General features: G+C 39.3%; 1 protein-coding gene across 1 annotated transcript in view; it reads right to left on the minus strand.

Moving 5' to 3' along the window:
- Positions 1–4865: 4865 nt before the first annotated feature.
- Positions 4866–15289, minus strand: part of LOC136677109 (protein phosphatase 1 regulatory subunit 29-like) — an 86379-nt gene continuing 75955 nt past the window's right edge. The window contains exon 3 of the mRNA XM_066654525.1: positions 4866–8819. Within this exon, the coding sequence (XP_066510622.1) occupies positions 5713–8490 (2778 nt within the window). The 5' untranslated portion in view covers positions 8491–8819 and the 3' untranslated portion in view covers positions 4866–5712. The remainder of the gene's footprint in view (positions 8820–15289) is intronic.

The raw sequence follows: 15289 nt of genomic DNA on the forward strand, positions 1-15289 counted from the left end.
GTATCACTAGAAAGCAAATAAATATATCAATCAATAAATAAACAGTACACAAATACAGATCCTATCTCTCCCATGTTTGGCACCTTCCTTTGGGTTTAGTCTTGTGTTGTTTTCTTTTTCAAAAAATGCACTTAATTACCATGAGTCTCTGTAAACGTAGTCTATAAGATTTTACCTGGAAATGCACATATTTAATATATGAGTAGATGATGTAGGTGAATGTGATCTTGTACAAAACAGTGTGTTTTATGTGTATAACTTTCAAGTGAATGTTCATTTTACTGTATTTTACTCTTTGTAAATATGTCTATCAACCTTAAAAAATAGACTGAGTTTATGTGAAGTTTGTCACAGTTAGCCTCCGGTTTGTTTCCCAAAAAACAAAACAAACAAACAAAAACAGCTGTGTTTGTGTGTTTTGTGTAGGTTTATGAAAAAACCCAGCTGAAATAACTGACATAAAAAAATAAGAAATAAAAGGTAATGCACTATCATCAGTAATCAGTATTCTCCAGCAGATGAAAGCAGGTGAAAGCAGATTGAAAAAAAAATATATTGTTAAGTGAAATCATCTTAAATCTAGTCGTTATATTTAACATATCTATTTATGAGATGTTAAAATATTATTAGATTATTCAACTACTACTTTTTTTTATATGTTATGCAATTTCTATCAATAGAAATTGTCTTTTTCCACTGGCCCACATTATTTCACCTAACAATGTTATGATCTGCCACAAGAAAAACACATTTTCACTGGATGAAATTTCATAAAACAAGTACAGTTTTCTAGACATAATTCCATAACATTTTTACAAATATCTCATAATGAGAAAGATTAGGTATATGAACTAGACTTACAGTGATTTCACTTCATTTATTGCAGCAAATGTCAACCCTAAAAGCAATTATCTAAAATGCTTAGGTTTCAGAATAATACACATAAATACAATTCCTGGGGCACCGAAATTATTTCAGAACTGAATAACTACCACCACTGGAAAGAAACTTAATTTAATGATTTAGAGTTTTATTGTCACCATGTGGGTTTAATGATCACTTCACAAAGTACAGTTTAAAATGAGAACATAAGTCTTATGTGCAAAACCAAAATATAAAAAATATAAAACTAGTCCACAGTAAAAATGTTGAGGCCAGAAAGAGAGTACCCAAACTTATCAATAAGCCTGGTCCTTCACTAAATTGAATGTGATTTTAAATCACTGGTTAGTGTTTTGGATAAAGCATCTATGCAACCGATCAGCTTTGATAATCCCCCCAGTTAACTACACCACCCTACTCCAATAAGAATCTGTGGGTACAACTCAGAAGCCGAAAGCAGTAACAATATAAACATAGTTAGTCTGAATTAGAACATCTGCCAAATTCAATAAATCTAAACAGCATTACGGGCACAATTTGAACTTGTGGAGATGAGCTATACACCCTGTATTCAAATTAGTAGGGGATCAGTTTTTTCACATGGGAGTATCTTTCATTTATTAACAAGATTTTTTTTTTTTATGTTGGTCATCCTCCAGTCTTTTGTCATTGTTCACTGAATGCTGCCCACAGGACACCATTGGCTGGTTATTTTTGGTGGACTACAGTGACACTGAGGGGTTTGAAACACCTAATCCACTTGGTACCAGCACATTTAAAACTAACACACAACTACTGCATCAGCACTGAGAATGATCAACCACAGAGGGGGAGAACAAAGTATGCAGTGCTACAGATCTACAGACTACAGTCTAATTGTAGTACCACAAATTGTTCCTGTATGGGCAGTGGAGTTAAGTGAATGAATGAATGAATGAATGAAAAAATAAATAAATTTTTCCTATTGTTATTTGTGTTTCTATAAAGTTATTTTTAAAATAGTCTTTGCCATAACAGAAGGAATATACATCCACTGCTCTTCATTATGTTCTAGTTACTGGTATAATGTGTTTTTATTTGAAAAATTTCAGTCTGTTTGTTTTGTTTCCAATGAAAACCAAGTGTGTTCTTTAAAATACACTCACTGGAGACAAATTAGGGGTTAATATTAGTTAACCTTGGTTATTTTAAATATTAACATTCCTGTATATATTATACCGTTAGAAAAGCTTTAAAATGTGGAAATTCTGATAATAAGCTCACAGGACAAGAATGTCATTCACTCTCTATTTTTTTAAGATAATTTAAAATATTAAATCATCTAAATTTTTTTGTGACAAAAAGACAAGCCTAGCCAAACCTATTTTATCATACTCTCCTAAATCCTTGACATTTAGACACAGTACATCTTCATTTTTTTTTGTTTGTCATTGATGAGTTTTTAAGTGTTTTTTTTTTAAATGGCTAAATCCAATGTATAGTCTGTACATTTTACAGTAAATGTCTTTACTGTGACTTTGTGTGTGTGGGTGTGTGTGTTTTAATGGAAATGTCCAGTAAACTGTAAATTTTGCAGTAAAATACTGGTAGCTTAGATACAAGTAAAAGTCAGAATATCCAGATGTACTGTATTGTAATATAAAGAAAATTACTGTGAAAATTCTGGGAGAGTAACTTGTTACTCAACATTAGGATTCAGATCAAAAATCATTGACATCATGATAATGGAAATATTTTTATTTTTTTTTAAATAGTACTGACATTTACTGTAAAATTACAAGACTTACATGACTTAGTATTTATATACGGAAAGAACTTAATAAATTGATGTTTGTAGTGTGTGTGTGTGTGTGTGTATATATATATATATATATATATATATATATATACACGCACACACTGGAAACATCCATTTATTTTTTTCAGGTTCAACTGCACTGAAAACCAAGACCTCAAAAACTGACCAGTTTAAACAAGAAATTACCATTACCATCTTCCCAATCTTATTTTGCCTTTAACTCTAATGAAGTGGGAGCATAAAACATCTGTGTTAATAGTAAAGTTAATGTTATTAAGGCAAATGTATGTCCAGAGCTCCTCAGAGCCCAGAGCCTTCAGCTTCATCAGCTTCTCGACTGGTTCCCTGCTTCTTTCTTCCTCTTCCTCCAGGTGATAATCACTGTTTGGCTGATTAAGTCATGTCTGAGGCCCACAGAGTGGAAAAAAAAAATCGAAAACCCAAAACCCTCCAGACGCACTTGCATGGATTTTACAAAGACCCAGACATGGATCTCAAGGGAATCTTGGGCATTTAGATTTTTTCTGGTGTCAATTCTCAATTACAGTGAATTGATCACAGACTTTTACTGCATGGATGCCTGCTCTGGGCCAATCACAGTGGCTTTCAGAAATTTTCATTTTATTTTAGTCACGGAAAGCTCTGCATATTCTTGTCACTGAAAGATCAATATCGTTAAACAATATCAGAGCTGACAGCACTTGATGTTTTTCTCAAATTCACTCTCAGTTGTAGACCAAGTGTCAGAAGAACTGCAAAAATGATACCTTGATTACATTTAAGATTATAGTTTGATTATCATTACTTCGCCCAGCTGTGTCCCACATATTGTCCAAATCTCACAAGATTAGGGCTCTGTTATACCCTACACTGGTCTCATATCAAGTAACATAATTTTATTTTATATTTCTCATTATGAATTTCTCAAGGACATTACAAGACACCTGAACATATGTTTATATATAGATTTGGCTTGTTTTAAGTAATTTTTATGAAGTGAAAATGTTTCATTTCATTTGCAGATAAGACTTGTTCAAGAAGAGGATACTTTTGTTATTATCACGAAATACGGCTCAAGAAACAAGTGATCTTATCTGTCACTTTCTGAAGATAAAATATCTTAATGAAAATGTAGCTGAGAAATAGTTGAAAAATCCTGGAACATTCATAACACAATCTCATAATGACAAATAATAGATATATTGACTACATTTAAGATGCATTAACTTAATAACAAATCATTTTATGCAGTAATCACAAAATGTGACAGACCAATTAAACCTCATTGATTAAAACAGTGAGTGTCATTAGAGCCTAGTCACGTGTTCATTTAGTGAATCAATTAGCATAAAGGCCATTGATTTGCATAAAGTCCTCCCTCTATGGCCTTTATGCTGTCCAGAGATCATATGGTGACTCCAGAGGGTAATGACCTGACTGAAGAACGTACAATTAATTATAATCACATTTTCAGAGCTGGGCAGTGTTAATATCGGCACTCTCACAACCTCATGACACCCACCCTACAAAACGGCTAATTAATTTACCCAATTAAACTGGGTAAGGATATAGCAGCTTAAAAATGAATTAATTACACTGCCCCAATATTTTATACCTCTTCCTTTTTCACTGTGGTCTGGCGTAGTTAACAAAAATGCTGAGTATTTTCATCAGGTCTAATACACACTATATATCCAAACATTTGTGGACACCATTTAAAATGAGTGATATCAGATAAACCCTTTGTAAACATGCACTGACTTTGTGAAATCTCCATAGTAAAACATGCTTAGCTGTGAGGCAGAACAGCTATATTTCTGGGCCAATAGAGGAGAATCCAGTACTTTTGAGGTGATCTTTTATCCAGTGTCACTACCTGATTTCACTAGTTCTGAATGCTTAATGCCATGAAATTCTCATAGCAATGTTCTAATATCTACTGCAAAGTCTTTCTAGAAGTGAGCACAAATTAAAATTGAGTACGCTAAATTACAGGAGAAATGTTGAATGAACAGTTGTCCACAAATGTTTGACCATGTTTGGATTTAAAAGAAGGGATTTTTTTTACCCAGTCACATTCAGGGCTATTTATAATGGAAGATAATGTGAACAGTAAAATGCATTTTTCTCCACTGACAGTGTAATTTAGCATCAAGGCTTATTCAATATATAGGACTTCATCTGGCAGAGTGCTGTATATGAAAGAAATATCAGCAACCACAAGGACACAGCATCTGTATTAGGGTGAGCATATGTCTTAGGATTTACAGGTGCAAGTGGATATGATTAGCAAGTCTAACAACAGTCTGACTATACTTACATCCAATGCTACATCTAGCTGCCAATTGTAAAATAACCAGAATTCTGTATCTAATTCAATTTTCCTTCTCCCAAATTCCATACAGACCTTTCTTTTTGGTCAAATTTGTGCAAAGATCACAAATGAATAGCCAATCTCTTTTTCTCTCTCTGAGGCAAAAATGTGGAAAGTGTAATGAATTAGAACTGGCTAAGCTACAGAAGAAAAATAAATAAATATCTGCCTCAAAAACGCTATGCTTTCTGAATGCAAAGTATCTCCAAATCCTCCCTCTCTCCTCAACGCTCTGCATTGAACATGTGTAGACGTCTCAACTGAACAAGCTCGGTTTGAGCTTAAACAGAGACCAAGGAACGGGTGCCCAGATTGTTTGAGACCTAGGCTTCAGCCATGCTGCAATTTGTGCCATCAGTTAGAACTGACAACGATTAAATTGATGAGTATCCACCTAAGATCATCCCTACAGGCTTCGATTCTACACAAACACCAATGACTGATTATTTAAGTCTATTTTCCTGTTTGAAATAGTGCACATCACAAAAATATTTTTTAGAGCTTTCGGCCTTTCATTATATTAGTACCACATTTTCCTGTGCATTTATTATTAATTCCTTAAAGAATATAATTAAAACTTAATTTCTGTCACAATAGGGTCTAAAAGTACTTAGCTTAGTTTCTGCAGCCTTTGTGTCATTGTGCCTCTGGAACCATCTCACAGTTTCTGCTGAGCAGACACCCCCTTCCAGTAGTCAAGAATGTCATGCAGATCCTCATCCTTGGCAAACTGCACTTTCTTCCGGAGGGCGTGGCCAGCAGCAATGTAGGCCTCCTCTCGGTGGCTCTTCTTGTAGGGCCGAAAGCGCTCCCAGATTTTTAGGGTGGTCTCAGAGGAGTACTCTGGGCTGGACGAGTATCCCGAGTAGTTGTGGTGGCGAGGTGATAGCTGAGAGTAGGCAGCGTCCCTCTTGGTGCGAGAGAGGGGCTTCAGGAAGGAGGCCTTCGGGGCAGGGGAGTCGATGGCACCTTCATAGTAGAGAGCAGGGAAGGAGTGTCGGTGCTCTGAGCAGTGGTAGTCTGGGTGTACCTCTAGGAGGTACTGTGGTGCTGTGCCTCCTCCACCCGAACCACCACTGCCACCGCCGCCTCCCCCTCCTCCCCCGCTGCCACCTTCTCCCCTGCCATTGCTGCCCCCTTGGACACCCACCAGAGGAAGCATCTCAGTGGGTTCCCCGCAACCAACAGGGCTAAGGCTACCTTTCTCTAGGAACTTTGAAGAATCTGGGCTAAGAGGCTCAGGCACATCCAAGCTAAAGACTCGTGCATTCTTTATGGATCCTCCAGATGTGGCACCACAGCGGTTCTTTACATTTCCGGGAAGAACAACAGCCGCATCTGCACTCAGCTGCCGTTGTAATGGCCTTGCAGCAGTGGCAGGGGGTGGGTCCCTGTAAGGTGGTGAAAGAAAACCACCTCCACTAATGCCTGGTCTTTCAGAGAGGGGCAGAACAAGAGGTACAGGGGGCAGTGCAGGGATTTTGGGTGATGACATGATCTGGCATGTCTCTGTTATTGTTGGGGAAAGAGGGATGAGTACTCTGGCAGAGGACGTTACACTCTGTAAGGGAGGAGAAGGTGCGTTTTCATTAGTGGTAATAGCTGCAGCTGCTGCCGCAACACCTACAGAGTCCAACTTTAGTGCATCAATGCAATTGTTGATAATCTGGTTGACCTTGTCCACCTCCTTTGCGATGGTAGAGATCTCTGAGTTTGAGCCTCGACCATCGTCCTCAGAGTCTTCTCCAACATCAATCCCATTCTCTTCCCTCACAATCTCTTCCCTGGCTGCTGGTACAGATCCATCTCTCACTCGTTCTTCTCCACTGGCTGATGTCCGAACATCCATGTAGTTTCCCTTGCTGGTAGTCAATGCCTCAGAGAAGGCTGTGGCCATCTTCTCCACCTGTGGAAGGGAGGAAAGGCGAGAAGAGCTGGTGTTGGCAGAGCTATGGAGCATTCCCATGCTGGAGGAAGTGGACTGCGACATCTTGCTTTGGTGGTGCTGGTGGTGGACCTGTTCGTGGAGTTTCTGCAAGGCCGAAGGGTCATTGGCTGCTGCTGCTGCCGCCTCAGGCCCATAACGCATTTCCAAAATGGTTTTCTTGACACTGATGGACTTGTCCTTTTCCTCCTGCATCCGACGCCTGCGTAGGCAGTAGTATACCAAGCCCAACACAATGACCATGCCGAACAAACAGCCCAGGATGGTCATTATGTAGTGGGTGGTGGTAGAGGGGCCTTCTCGCAGGTCATCAGGTCCTGGGGATCTTGTTGCAAACTGTAAGCAGGTGTGATTATACCTTTGTGAATTTCTGATCGAGGCTACACAGAAGGTATAATCAGTGTGGGGCTTTAGGGTGTCAAGTTTGACGATTTGTTTCTTGCTTTTCAGGTTAATAATATCAGAAACGTAACTGTAGTTGTACTGAACTAGGACGTACATCTTGCTGTAAGGCTGAGGAATCTGGACCAGCAGTGAGGCTGCAGTGAGAGAAACGGATTGCAACCTAATGGTAGGGGTGTAGGACGGGCCTGCTGTTGATAATGCTGTGGGTTGATGGTATGATCCCATTTGTTCTGAAATACCTGGCCCTATCCCGGAGGAGTCCAGATCTGGAGGCAGGGAGGTTATGCCATGAATGATCATTCCATCCTTGCACATGGATGACAAGATGGAGCGAGCATTGCGCCCATGACTTGAGACTGGGCTTAGCAAAGGAAACCCAAAAAATTCTCTTGGAGTCTCACACTGCAGTCTGTCATAAGTGTGGGTGACATTGTTGAAGGCTTCCAGCCAGGTTAGGAAGCTGTACAGTTCACAGCCACAGTGGAAAGGATTCCCAGCAAGTTCGCATACCATTAAACGCCCAAGAACTGTAAAAGTGGATGAGTCTAGTTTGGCCAACTTATTGGAGGACAAATCAAGGCTGCTAAGACTGAGACACTCCCAGAAGGTATTGGTGGAAATGACCTCAATGATATTGTGCTGCAGGAACAAGCACTGCAACCTTCCCAGTCCTCGCAGCATGCCTTCAGTTAGGTTGGTCAGCTTGTTGTATCCTAGCTGGAGCACCTGCAAGTTGGCCTGTCCTGCAAAGGCTCCATCTTCAATGTAAGAGATGTCATTCTTGGTAAGGTTGAGATCGGTCAGGTTGGTGAAACGACTCATGGAGCTGAAGAAGATGGCTTTGAGCTTGTTCTCATTCAGACGAAGGTCATGCACTGTGTTGTTGATGTGCTGAGGAATAGTTTCATAGGGTGGCTGGTTCTGGCTGCATATCGCCAGCCATACGTAACCCTTATCTCCTTCAATAAGCCAGCAGTCACCCATCACTAATGAGGGTAGAGGGAGGAAAAGCAAAGGAAGGAGAAGGAATGAGAGAGCAGTGGAGGAAACTTGGGAAAGGCTGGGCCTGATCCTTCTTTTGGCCATTTTGTAAGTGGTTGTGAGGGATGAATTTGCTTTGATTGAGAGGAGAAAGGAAAGAGATTAGAATCCAAAATAAGGAAAAAATGGCCACGGAGTGAAAGGATTACTAAGACAGTTTCAGGAAACGGGTTTCCCCCAGGGCAGTCACAGCTGTTCCAGACACAAAGAGCCAAACATTGTCCCCATTTTAACTGTTCCACATTAAAGGCTTATAGCTTTGCTTGCCACTGCAGTGACTCATGACACCTGACCTTGTGACCTCACTCTACTCTTCTCTTTGGAATATGTCTGCTCCTGTTCACACAGTCAGTTAACCCAGTGAACCACAGCATCTGAGAAAGAGAAACAGAGGAGAGAATTTAGTATAGGCAAATTCTATTATTCTATTTTTTTTTTTTTTTTTTTTGTGGTAGCATCTGAAACATTAGATATTAGCCCAAAATATCTAACTAAGCTTGCGTTGAAAAATTAAAAAATTAAGTAAAATGAATAAAAATTTAAAATTGAATGGATTGTATTGTAAAACCTGAAGATTATATTGCTATAATCCATAGTTAATTCTGAAAAATCATTTTTATGAAGTTTTTATGTTACTACAGTTATTTGGGACAATCATTATAAAAACTAAGTTTGAATTCCACAGAATTTGCATGTGTATATTTTTGGTTAAATGTGTTGTAGATTTCAAAATCTTCTCACATGCTACCACAGTCATTCATTCATTATCTGTAACCACTTATCCAGTTCAGGGTCGCGGTGGGTCCAGAGCCTACCTGGAATCATTGGGCGCAAGGCTGGAATACACCCTGGAGGGGGCGCCAGTCCTTCACAGGGCAACACACACACTCACTCACACCTACAGACACTTTTGAGTCACCAATCCACCTACCAACGTGTGTTTTTGGACTGTGGGTGGAAACCGGAGCACTCGGAGGAAACCCACGCAGACATGGGGAGAACACACAAACTCCTCACAGACAGTCACCTGGAGCGGGAATCAAACCCACAACCTCCAGGTCCCTGGAGCTGTGTGACTGCGACACTACCTGCTGCGCCACCGTGCCGCCCCTACCACACTCAGTGAAGAAGTCTATAAAATGCAAATGAAGCAGGCAATAAAACAAACCTCTGTCTTTTCTGCAGTGTTTATGAGCTGACAATGTGTGGTTATAAAACCTTATTTGCCATCATGCTCTTTGGCTTTTCAGTGAAACAAGAACAAGAACCTGCTGAAAAACAACTACACTGCAAAAATGCTGTTTTATTAAGTGTAATGATCCAATCTAATGAAGATATGCAGTTTTTCCATTATAAGTGTGTTGTAAATTTTTTGTAGAAGTATATTAATTGTATTAAATAATTTTACCCAAATAAGCGTTCCTTAATCCATTGGAATTGTTCTACATCAGCCAATGGAATAAGACATTTTCACTGGATAAAATAACTTAAAATACTTATAACAAGAAAAACTGTATAGAAATAGAATCTAAATGGTGACCAGTCAGTGTTATTCACGATCAAATCTACAGTTCTAGCATAATTCCATAAATATTATGGGATTGCAGGTCTTCTGAGGATTCATTCTGGTTTATCTTAATTCACATTACACACTATAACACTCTGTTGTTTGTTGGTTTTTGGTTTTGAAAGCAAAAAGATTTGCAAAATAATAATGGATTTTTAATAATGGATTTTTGCAAAAGGATTTGCAAATGCCATACAATTGCCATCCCATATTTGCAGGGGAGCTAAAGCAACAGAAGTGACAAAACTTAGCTGTTAGCTACCCAAGCAAAAAAGTGAGAGAGAATTCATAAATTTGCTACATCACCACTCTGTGACAGACCAGCGTTGGGTTCATTTCCCAAAAGCATAGTTGCAACTACGTTAGCAACATACATAGTTGGAACGATGCAGTTGTGACACAAGTGTTTCTCATTGGAACTATCGAAGTAACTACGTTGGTAACTTGCATAGTCCGAACCATCGTTAAACAACACAGGTGTTTCTCAAAACCGCAGTTCCACCGAACGTTCGCAACACTGGCGTTAAGTTGTGTAGTTAGAACTACAGTTTCAGGTCTGTGGTTAGAAGCTTACTTCCTGGTGACTATATATATATATATACACACCAGTGGCGGATGCTGGTCTTTCAAGGAGATAAAGCTCAATTTCGGCCTACATCATAAAATGTGTCGGTTTATTTATACATAAATTCTACCCCTTGTGACGGTGGAGGGGATCAGCAGCACTCGCTGGACAGAAACTGCGATAGAAGTCAGAAAGAGTGATAGAAGTCAGTCTCCAATAACAAGCAGCTACAAAAAAAACCCACCAGAAATAGAAGCTCGATTTGTCACTAGTCGTTTTTAACAAAGAAAATGCCGCTAAGAGGTTTAAGAAAGTCTGGTTCAACTCAGAACAGAATGAAAATTTAATACTCCCACGGATCTCTATACCAAAGGATCGCTGATTCGCTCATTTCGCTGTCAATCAAAAAGGGATTCAGACAGATCATCCAATCATCATGCAGAAGCTGAGCGTCCGGGCCAGCCGAGGCCAGCCCACTGCCCCATAGACCCCCAGAGACGCTGAGTGTCCGATGGGCGGGACAAAGCCCAGCATTTATCCAATGACTCGTCCCGTTTCGCTGCACTTCGCTATTGAACTCTGTGGACGCTCAGTGTCCTCACTGTTTAAATCACTGTGAAACTGCGGGAATGATTGAGAGGAAAGCCGCGTCTTTACCAGTGATAAGAAGCTGATTGTGAACAAAAGCTGAGCGTGTTGTAGTGCATATTTATTCAATGACATGTACACACAACAGTATATATTTGATCACTTATTTTTTGACATTTTAGGAGAAGCTGAGCTTCCCTTGCAGTCTTAGAGCAATCGCCTCTGATACACACACGCACACACACACACACACACACACACACACACACACACACAAATCATAAATAAAATAATATAATATAGTGCAAATCATAAATAAAATAATATATTTACATAAGATTTAATACAAAAATGAGGGCAGTTTTAAACTTTTAAATAAAAACAATATAGCCTATAACTAAATTAAATGTTATTATAATTAATGTTTACATTTTATTTAATTTTATAACAATTATAAAAAGATTGAAAAATGTATATAAAAACCCTGGTATTAATACACAGTCATCATTTAAACTCTGGTTTTAAATACCTCATCATGATTTTTTTATATACCTGATGTTTTGAAATATGAATGACTATTATGAAATACACTGTGTTTTAATAAAAGGAACAGGAGAGCAATACTAAGATTAGCAACTTTCATTCCCTCAACACTGTGTTATGGTATTGTTTTCCAGCATTATTCTGTCTCATCTTGTCCCACTTGAAACAATAAAAACATTACATGTTTAAGTTATATGTCGGGAATATAATAACTTTAATGTAGTAGTTCAAGATGGATTTGAATATTATTTTATCTTCAGTTCACTGAAGGGATGTCAACATGTCTTTTTAAACAGGTACAGATTTATAAATTCATTCATTACTAAATCCACCACAGATCACATTTCCTGCAGAACTGTTGGACAGAATACATCTATTTCCTATTCCCCACCTCTAGGATGAGGAGTTGGGGCAGCATGTAAGCCTGATTTACAGGCCTTTTTTGAAGTAGGGAATGGGTAGAAGGGATTGGATGCAGAAAGGATCAATCAAGGTCTATAAAAGTAAAAAAAAAAAGCTACTCATTATACAACCAGTACATTAACACAAATAAAGAGCTATATTAATTACTCTCTGGTGGGTGGGGGACACTGGGGTCTGAGGAGCTATACACTGCACTGGCAGCAAATGCTTCAAAGTCAGTGGGTCTCGGTGAGGGCCTCTGTGTTGAGGCAGCAGGATGGGCAGATGAGCTCCCAGACTGAGGGGATTCTGGAGTCTAGGGGACAGCCCAGCCCTGGGGGAGAAATGGTTCTCTATAGAACCCTAAACACTTGAAGAACCTTAGTAAGATTAAAGGTTTCTTTGTATTATGAAAGTGTTCTTCAGACTGATGGCGAATGTGCTGTAGATGGCTCTATATAGCAACATTTAGAAAAGGGTCCTATACATCACAAAAAAAAGTGTTCTATTATTAGGATTTCAAACTTGTAACAATAAAGGAACCATTTATGGTGCCATATAGAAGCATTTTCTACAAGGTGCTCTATAGAACCATCTATAGTACATTCTTCATCAATCTGAAGAACACTTTCATGATGTAAAGAAGCTTTAACCATGCAAAGGTTCTTCAAGTGTTCTATATAGAACTGTTTTCTTTACTAAAGAACCCTTGTAGAACCATTTTTAAGTGTGAGATTAGGGCATAAACATATAGCAGTTGTTTTCTCACAGATTTCCCACCTGCTATAACTGTTTAATTAATACAGGACTCACCCAGATGTAAAAAAAAAAAAATGAGTGCAAACAAAGGATGAAAAAATACAGAGTAGCACATTAACTGTACCATTTGTGTGTGTGTGTAAAAAGATTCTATCATGTTGGTGTATATATTCATTCATTATCTGTAAGCGCTTATCCAGTTCAGGGTCGCAGTGGGTCCAGAGCCTACCTGGAATCATTGGGCACAAGGCGCCAGTCCTTCACAGGGCAACACACACACACACACACACACTTTTGAGTCGCCAACCCACCTACCAACGTGTGTTTTTGGATTGTGGGATGAACCCGGAGGAAACCCACGCGGACACGGGGAGAACACACCAACTCCTCACAGACAGTCACCCGGAGTGGGAATCGAACCCACAACCTCCAGGCCCCTGGAGCTGTGTGACTGCGCCACCGTGCCAACCTCATATATATATATAAATAAGCAGGGACGTCCCTGAGAAACATGTTGCTTGTGTAGCAGCATATATTGCTCCAAAAACTGGATGTACCTTTCAGAATTAATGTTGCCTTCACAGATGTGCCAGGTTACCCAGGCCATGGGCACTAACACACCTCCATACCATCAGAGATGCTGGCTTTTGAACTTTGCGCTGATAACAATCCAGACAGTCCATTTCCTCTTTGGCCCGGAGTACACGGCGTCCATGATTTCCAAAAACAATTTGGATCACTTTGCATCAGTCTATCTCAGAGGGATCGAAGGTCATGGGCATTCAATGCTGGTTTTAGGCCTTTCCTCTTTCTTGCAGAGATTTCTCCAGATTCTCTGAAACTTTTGATGGTATTATGGTCTGTAGATGATGAAATCCCTAAATTCCTTGCAACTGTAAGTTGAGAAACATTGTTCTTAAACTGTTGGACGATTTGCTCACGCAGTTGTTCACAAAGTGGTGAACCTCGCCCCTCCTTGCTTGTAAATGACTGAGCCCTTCTGGGATGCTCTCTTTATACCCAGTCATGACACTCACCTGTTTCCAATTAACCTGTTCACCTGTGGAATGTTCCAAACAGGTGTTTGTTGAGCATTCCTTAACTTTCCCAGTCTTTTATTGCCTCTGTCCCAACTTTTGAAACATGTTGCAGGCCTCAAATTCAAAATGAGTGAAAATTTGTAAAAAACAATAAAGTTTATCCATTTGAACATTAAATTGCTTGTCTTTGTAGTGTATTCAATTGAATATAGGTTGAAAAAGATTTGCAAATCGTCATATTCTGTTTTACATTTTACACAACGTACCAACTTCATTGGAATTACTTGTCAGGTTTAATTTGTGTAATTAAACATAAGAATTTTTTAGGACCTCAGTATCTACTCTAATTTATGAGAAGCAGCATTCCCCTGTACACACATTTGCTACCATAAACCAATGTATACATTTTGCATCCAGAAACATTTGTATATATTAGAAGACACAATGGCTTGACCAGGCTGTTTGGAATCTAAAATTAATAAATTGGATAAAATTGTATAGGAAAATGAATATAAATCTAATATGAAGGAAATGGCAGATGACAAATGGGAATCTTAATGCTCAAATAAGGTTTCTTTGCATTTATGGATCTTCAACCCCCCACACCCCACCCCTTTGCTAATACTGCTAATTGCTTTGTTTTTTGTGAATACATTAAATTATTGCACTTACTAGTGTTTTTAGACCAGGCCCAAAAATGAAAAATATAAGGTTCTGGTTTTCTGACAGTGGCCAAATGTGTCTTCATGTTTTGAACGTAATCATTTTGTTCATGTCCCATCCTCAATCCAAAGCTATCTCACACATATATTGAGCACTCTGAGATAAATTGTGGTTGCTCCCGGCAACTGTTAGAGCAATACATGAGGGTGTGGGTCTATTCCACAGTGGTCACTCCTCATTTCTGAAGCTTTCACACACCGTCCTCTCAAGCTTGAAACTGCGATTGAAATTGACGATTCAATCTCAGCCCCAAAGCTGATCAATTTGCGCTCGTCCTCCGGACTCAGTCGTAACAGGGAGATAGCCCCATCCCAGGAGCTCCGCCTCCCCGGAGGACCTCACTGTGTGCAGCTTGTTCCTGGCGGCAAAGACGTCCCAGAGCATGAACTCCATTTGAACAGTCTCTAAGGCTGCATTCAAATGTAATCATCTTCCTCATAAAGAGAGCGCTGTCTAAATAGAATCGCTTCGGGAGGCCATTCTGCAGTGCCTCTCTATCTCCACAGCGACAAACACAAAGAGCCTGGATGAGCCATCACAAAGGAACACACTTAAACATGTGTAGAGGGGCTTTTTTATCTGCACAAGAAGTAATCATGCTGCCCACAACAGAAGAAAATGAGAGAGGATATAAAGGACTCATCTATGGATGGCAGT

This window comes from Hoplias malabaricus, chromosome X2, assembly GCF_029633855.1.
Source record: "Hoplias malabaricus isolate fHopMal1 chromosome X2, fHopMal1.hap1, whole genome shotgun sequence".
In the NCBI taxonomy this organism is placed as follows: Eukaryota; Metazoa; Chordata; class Actinopteri; order Characiformes; family Erythrinidae; genus Hoplias; species Hoplias malabaricus.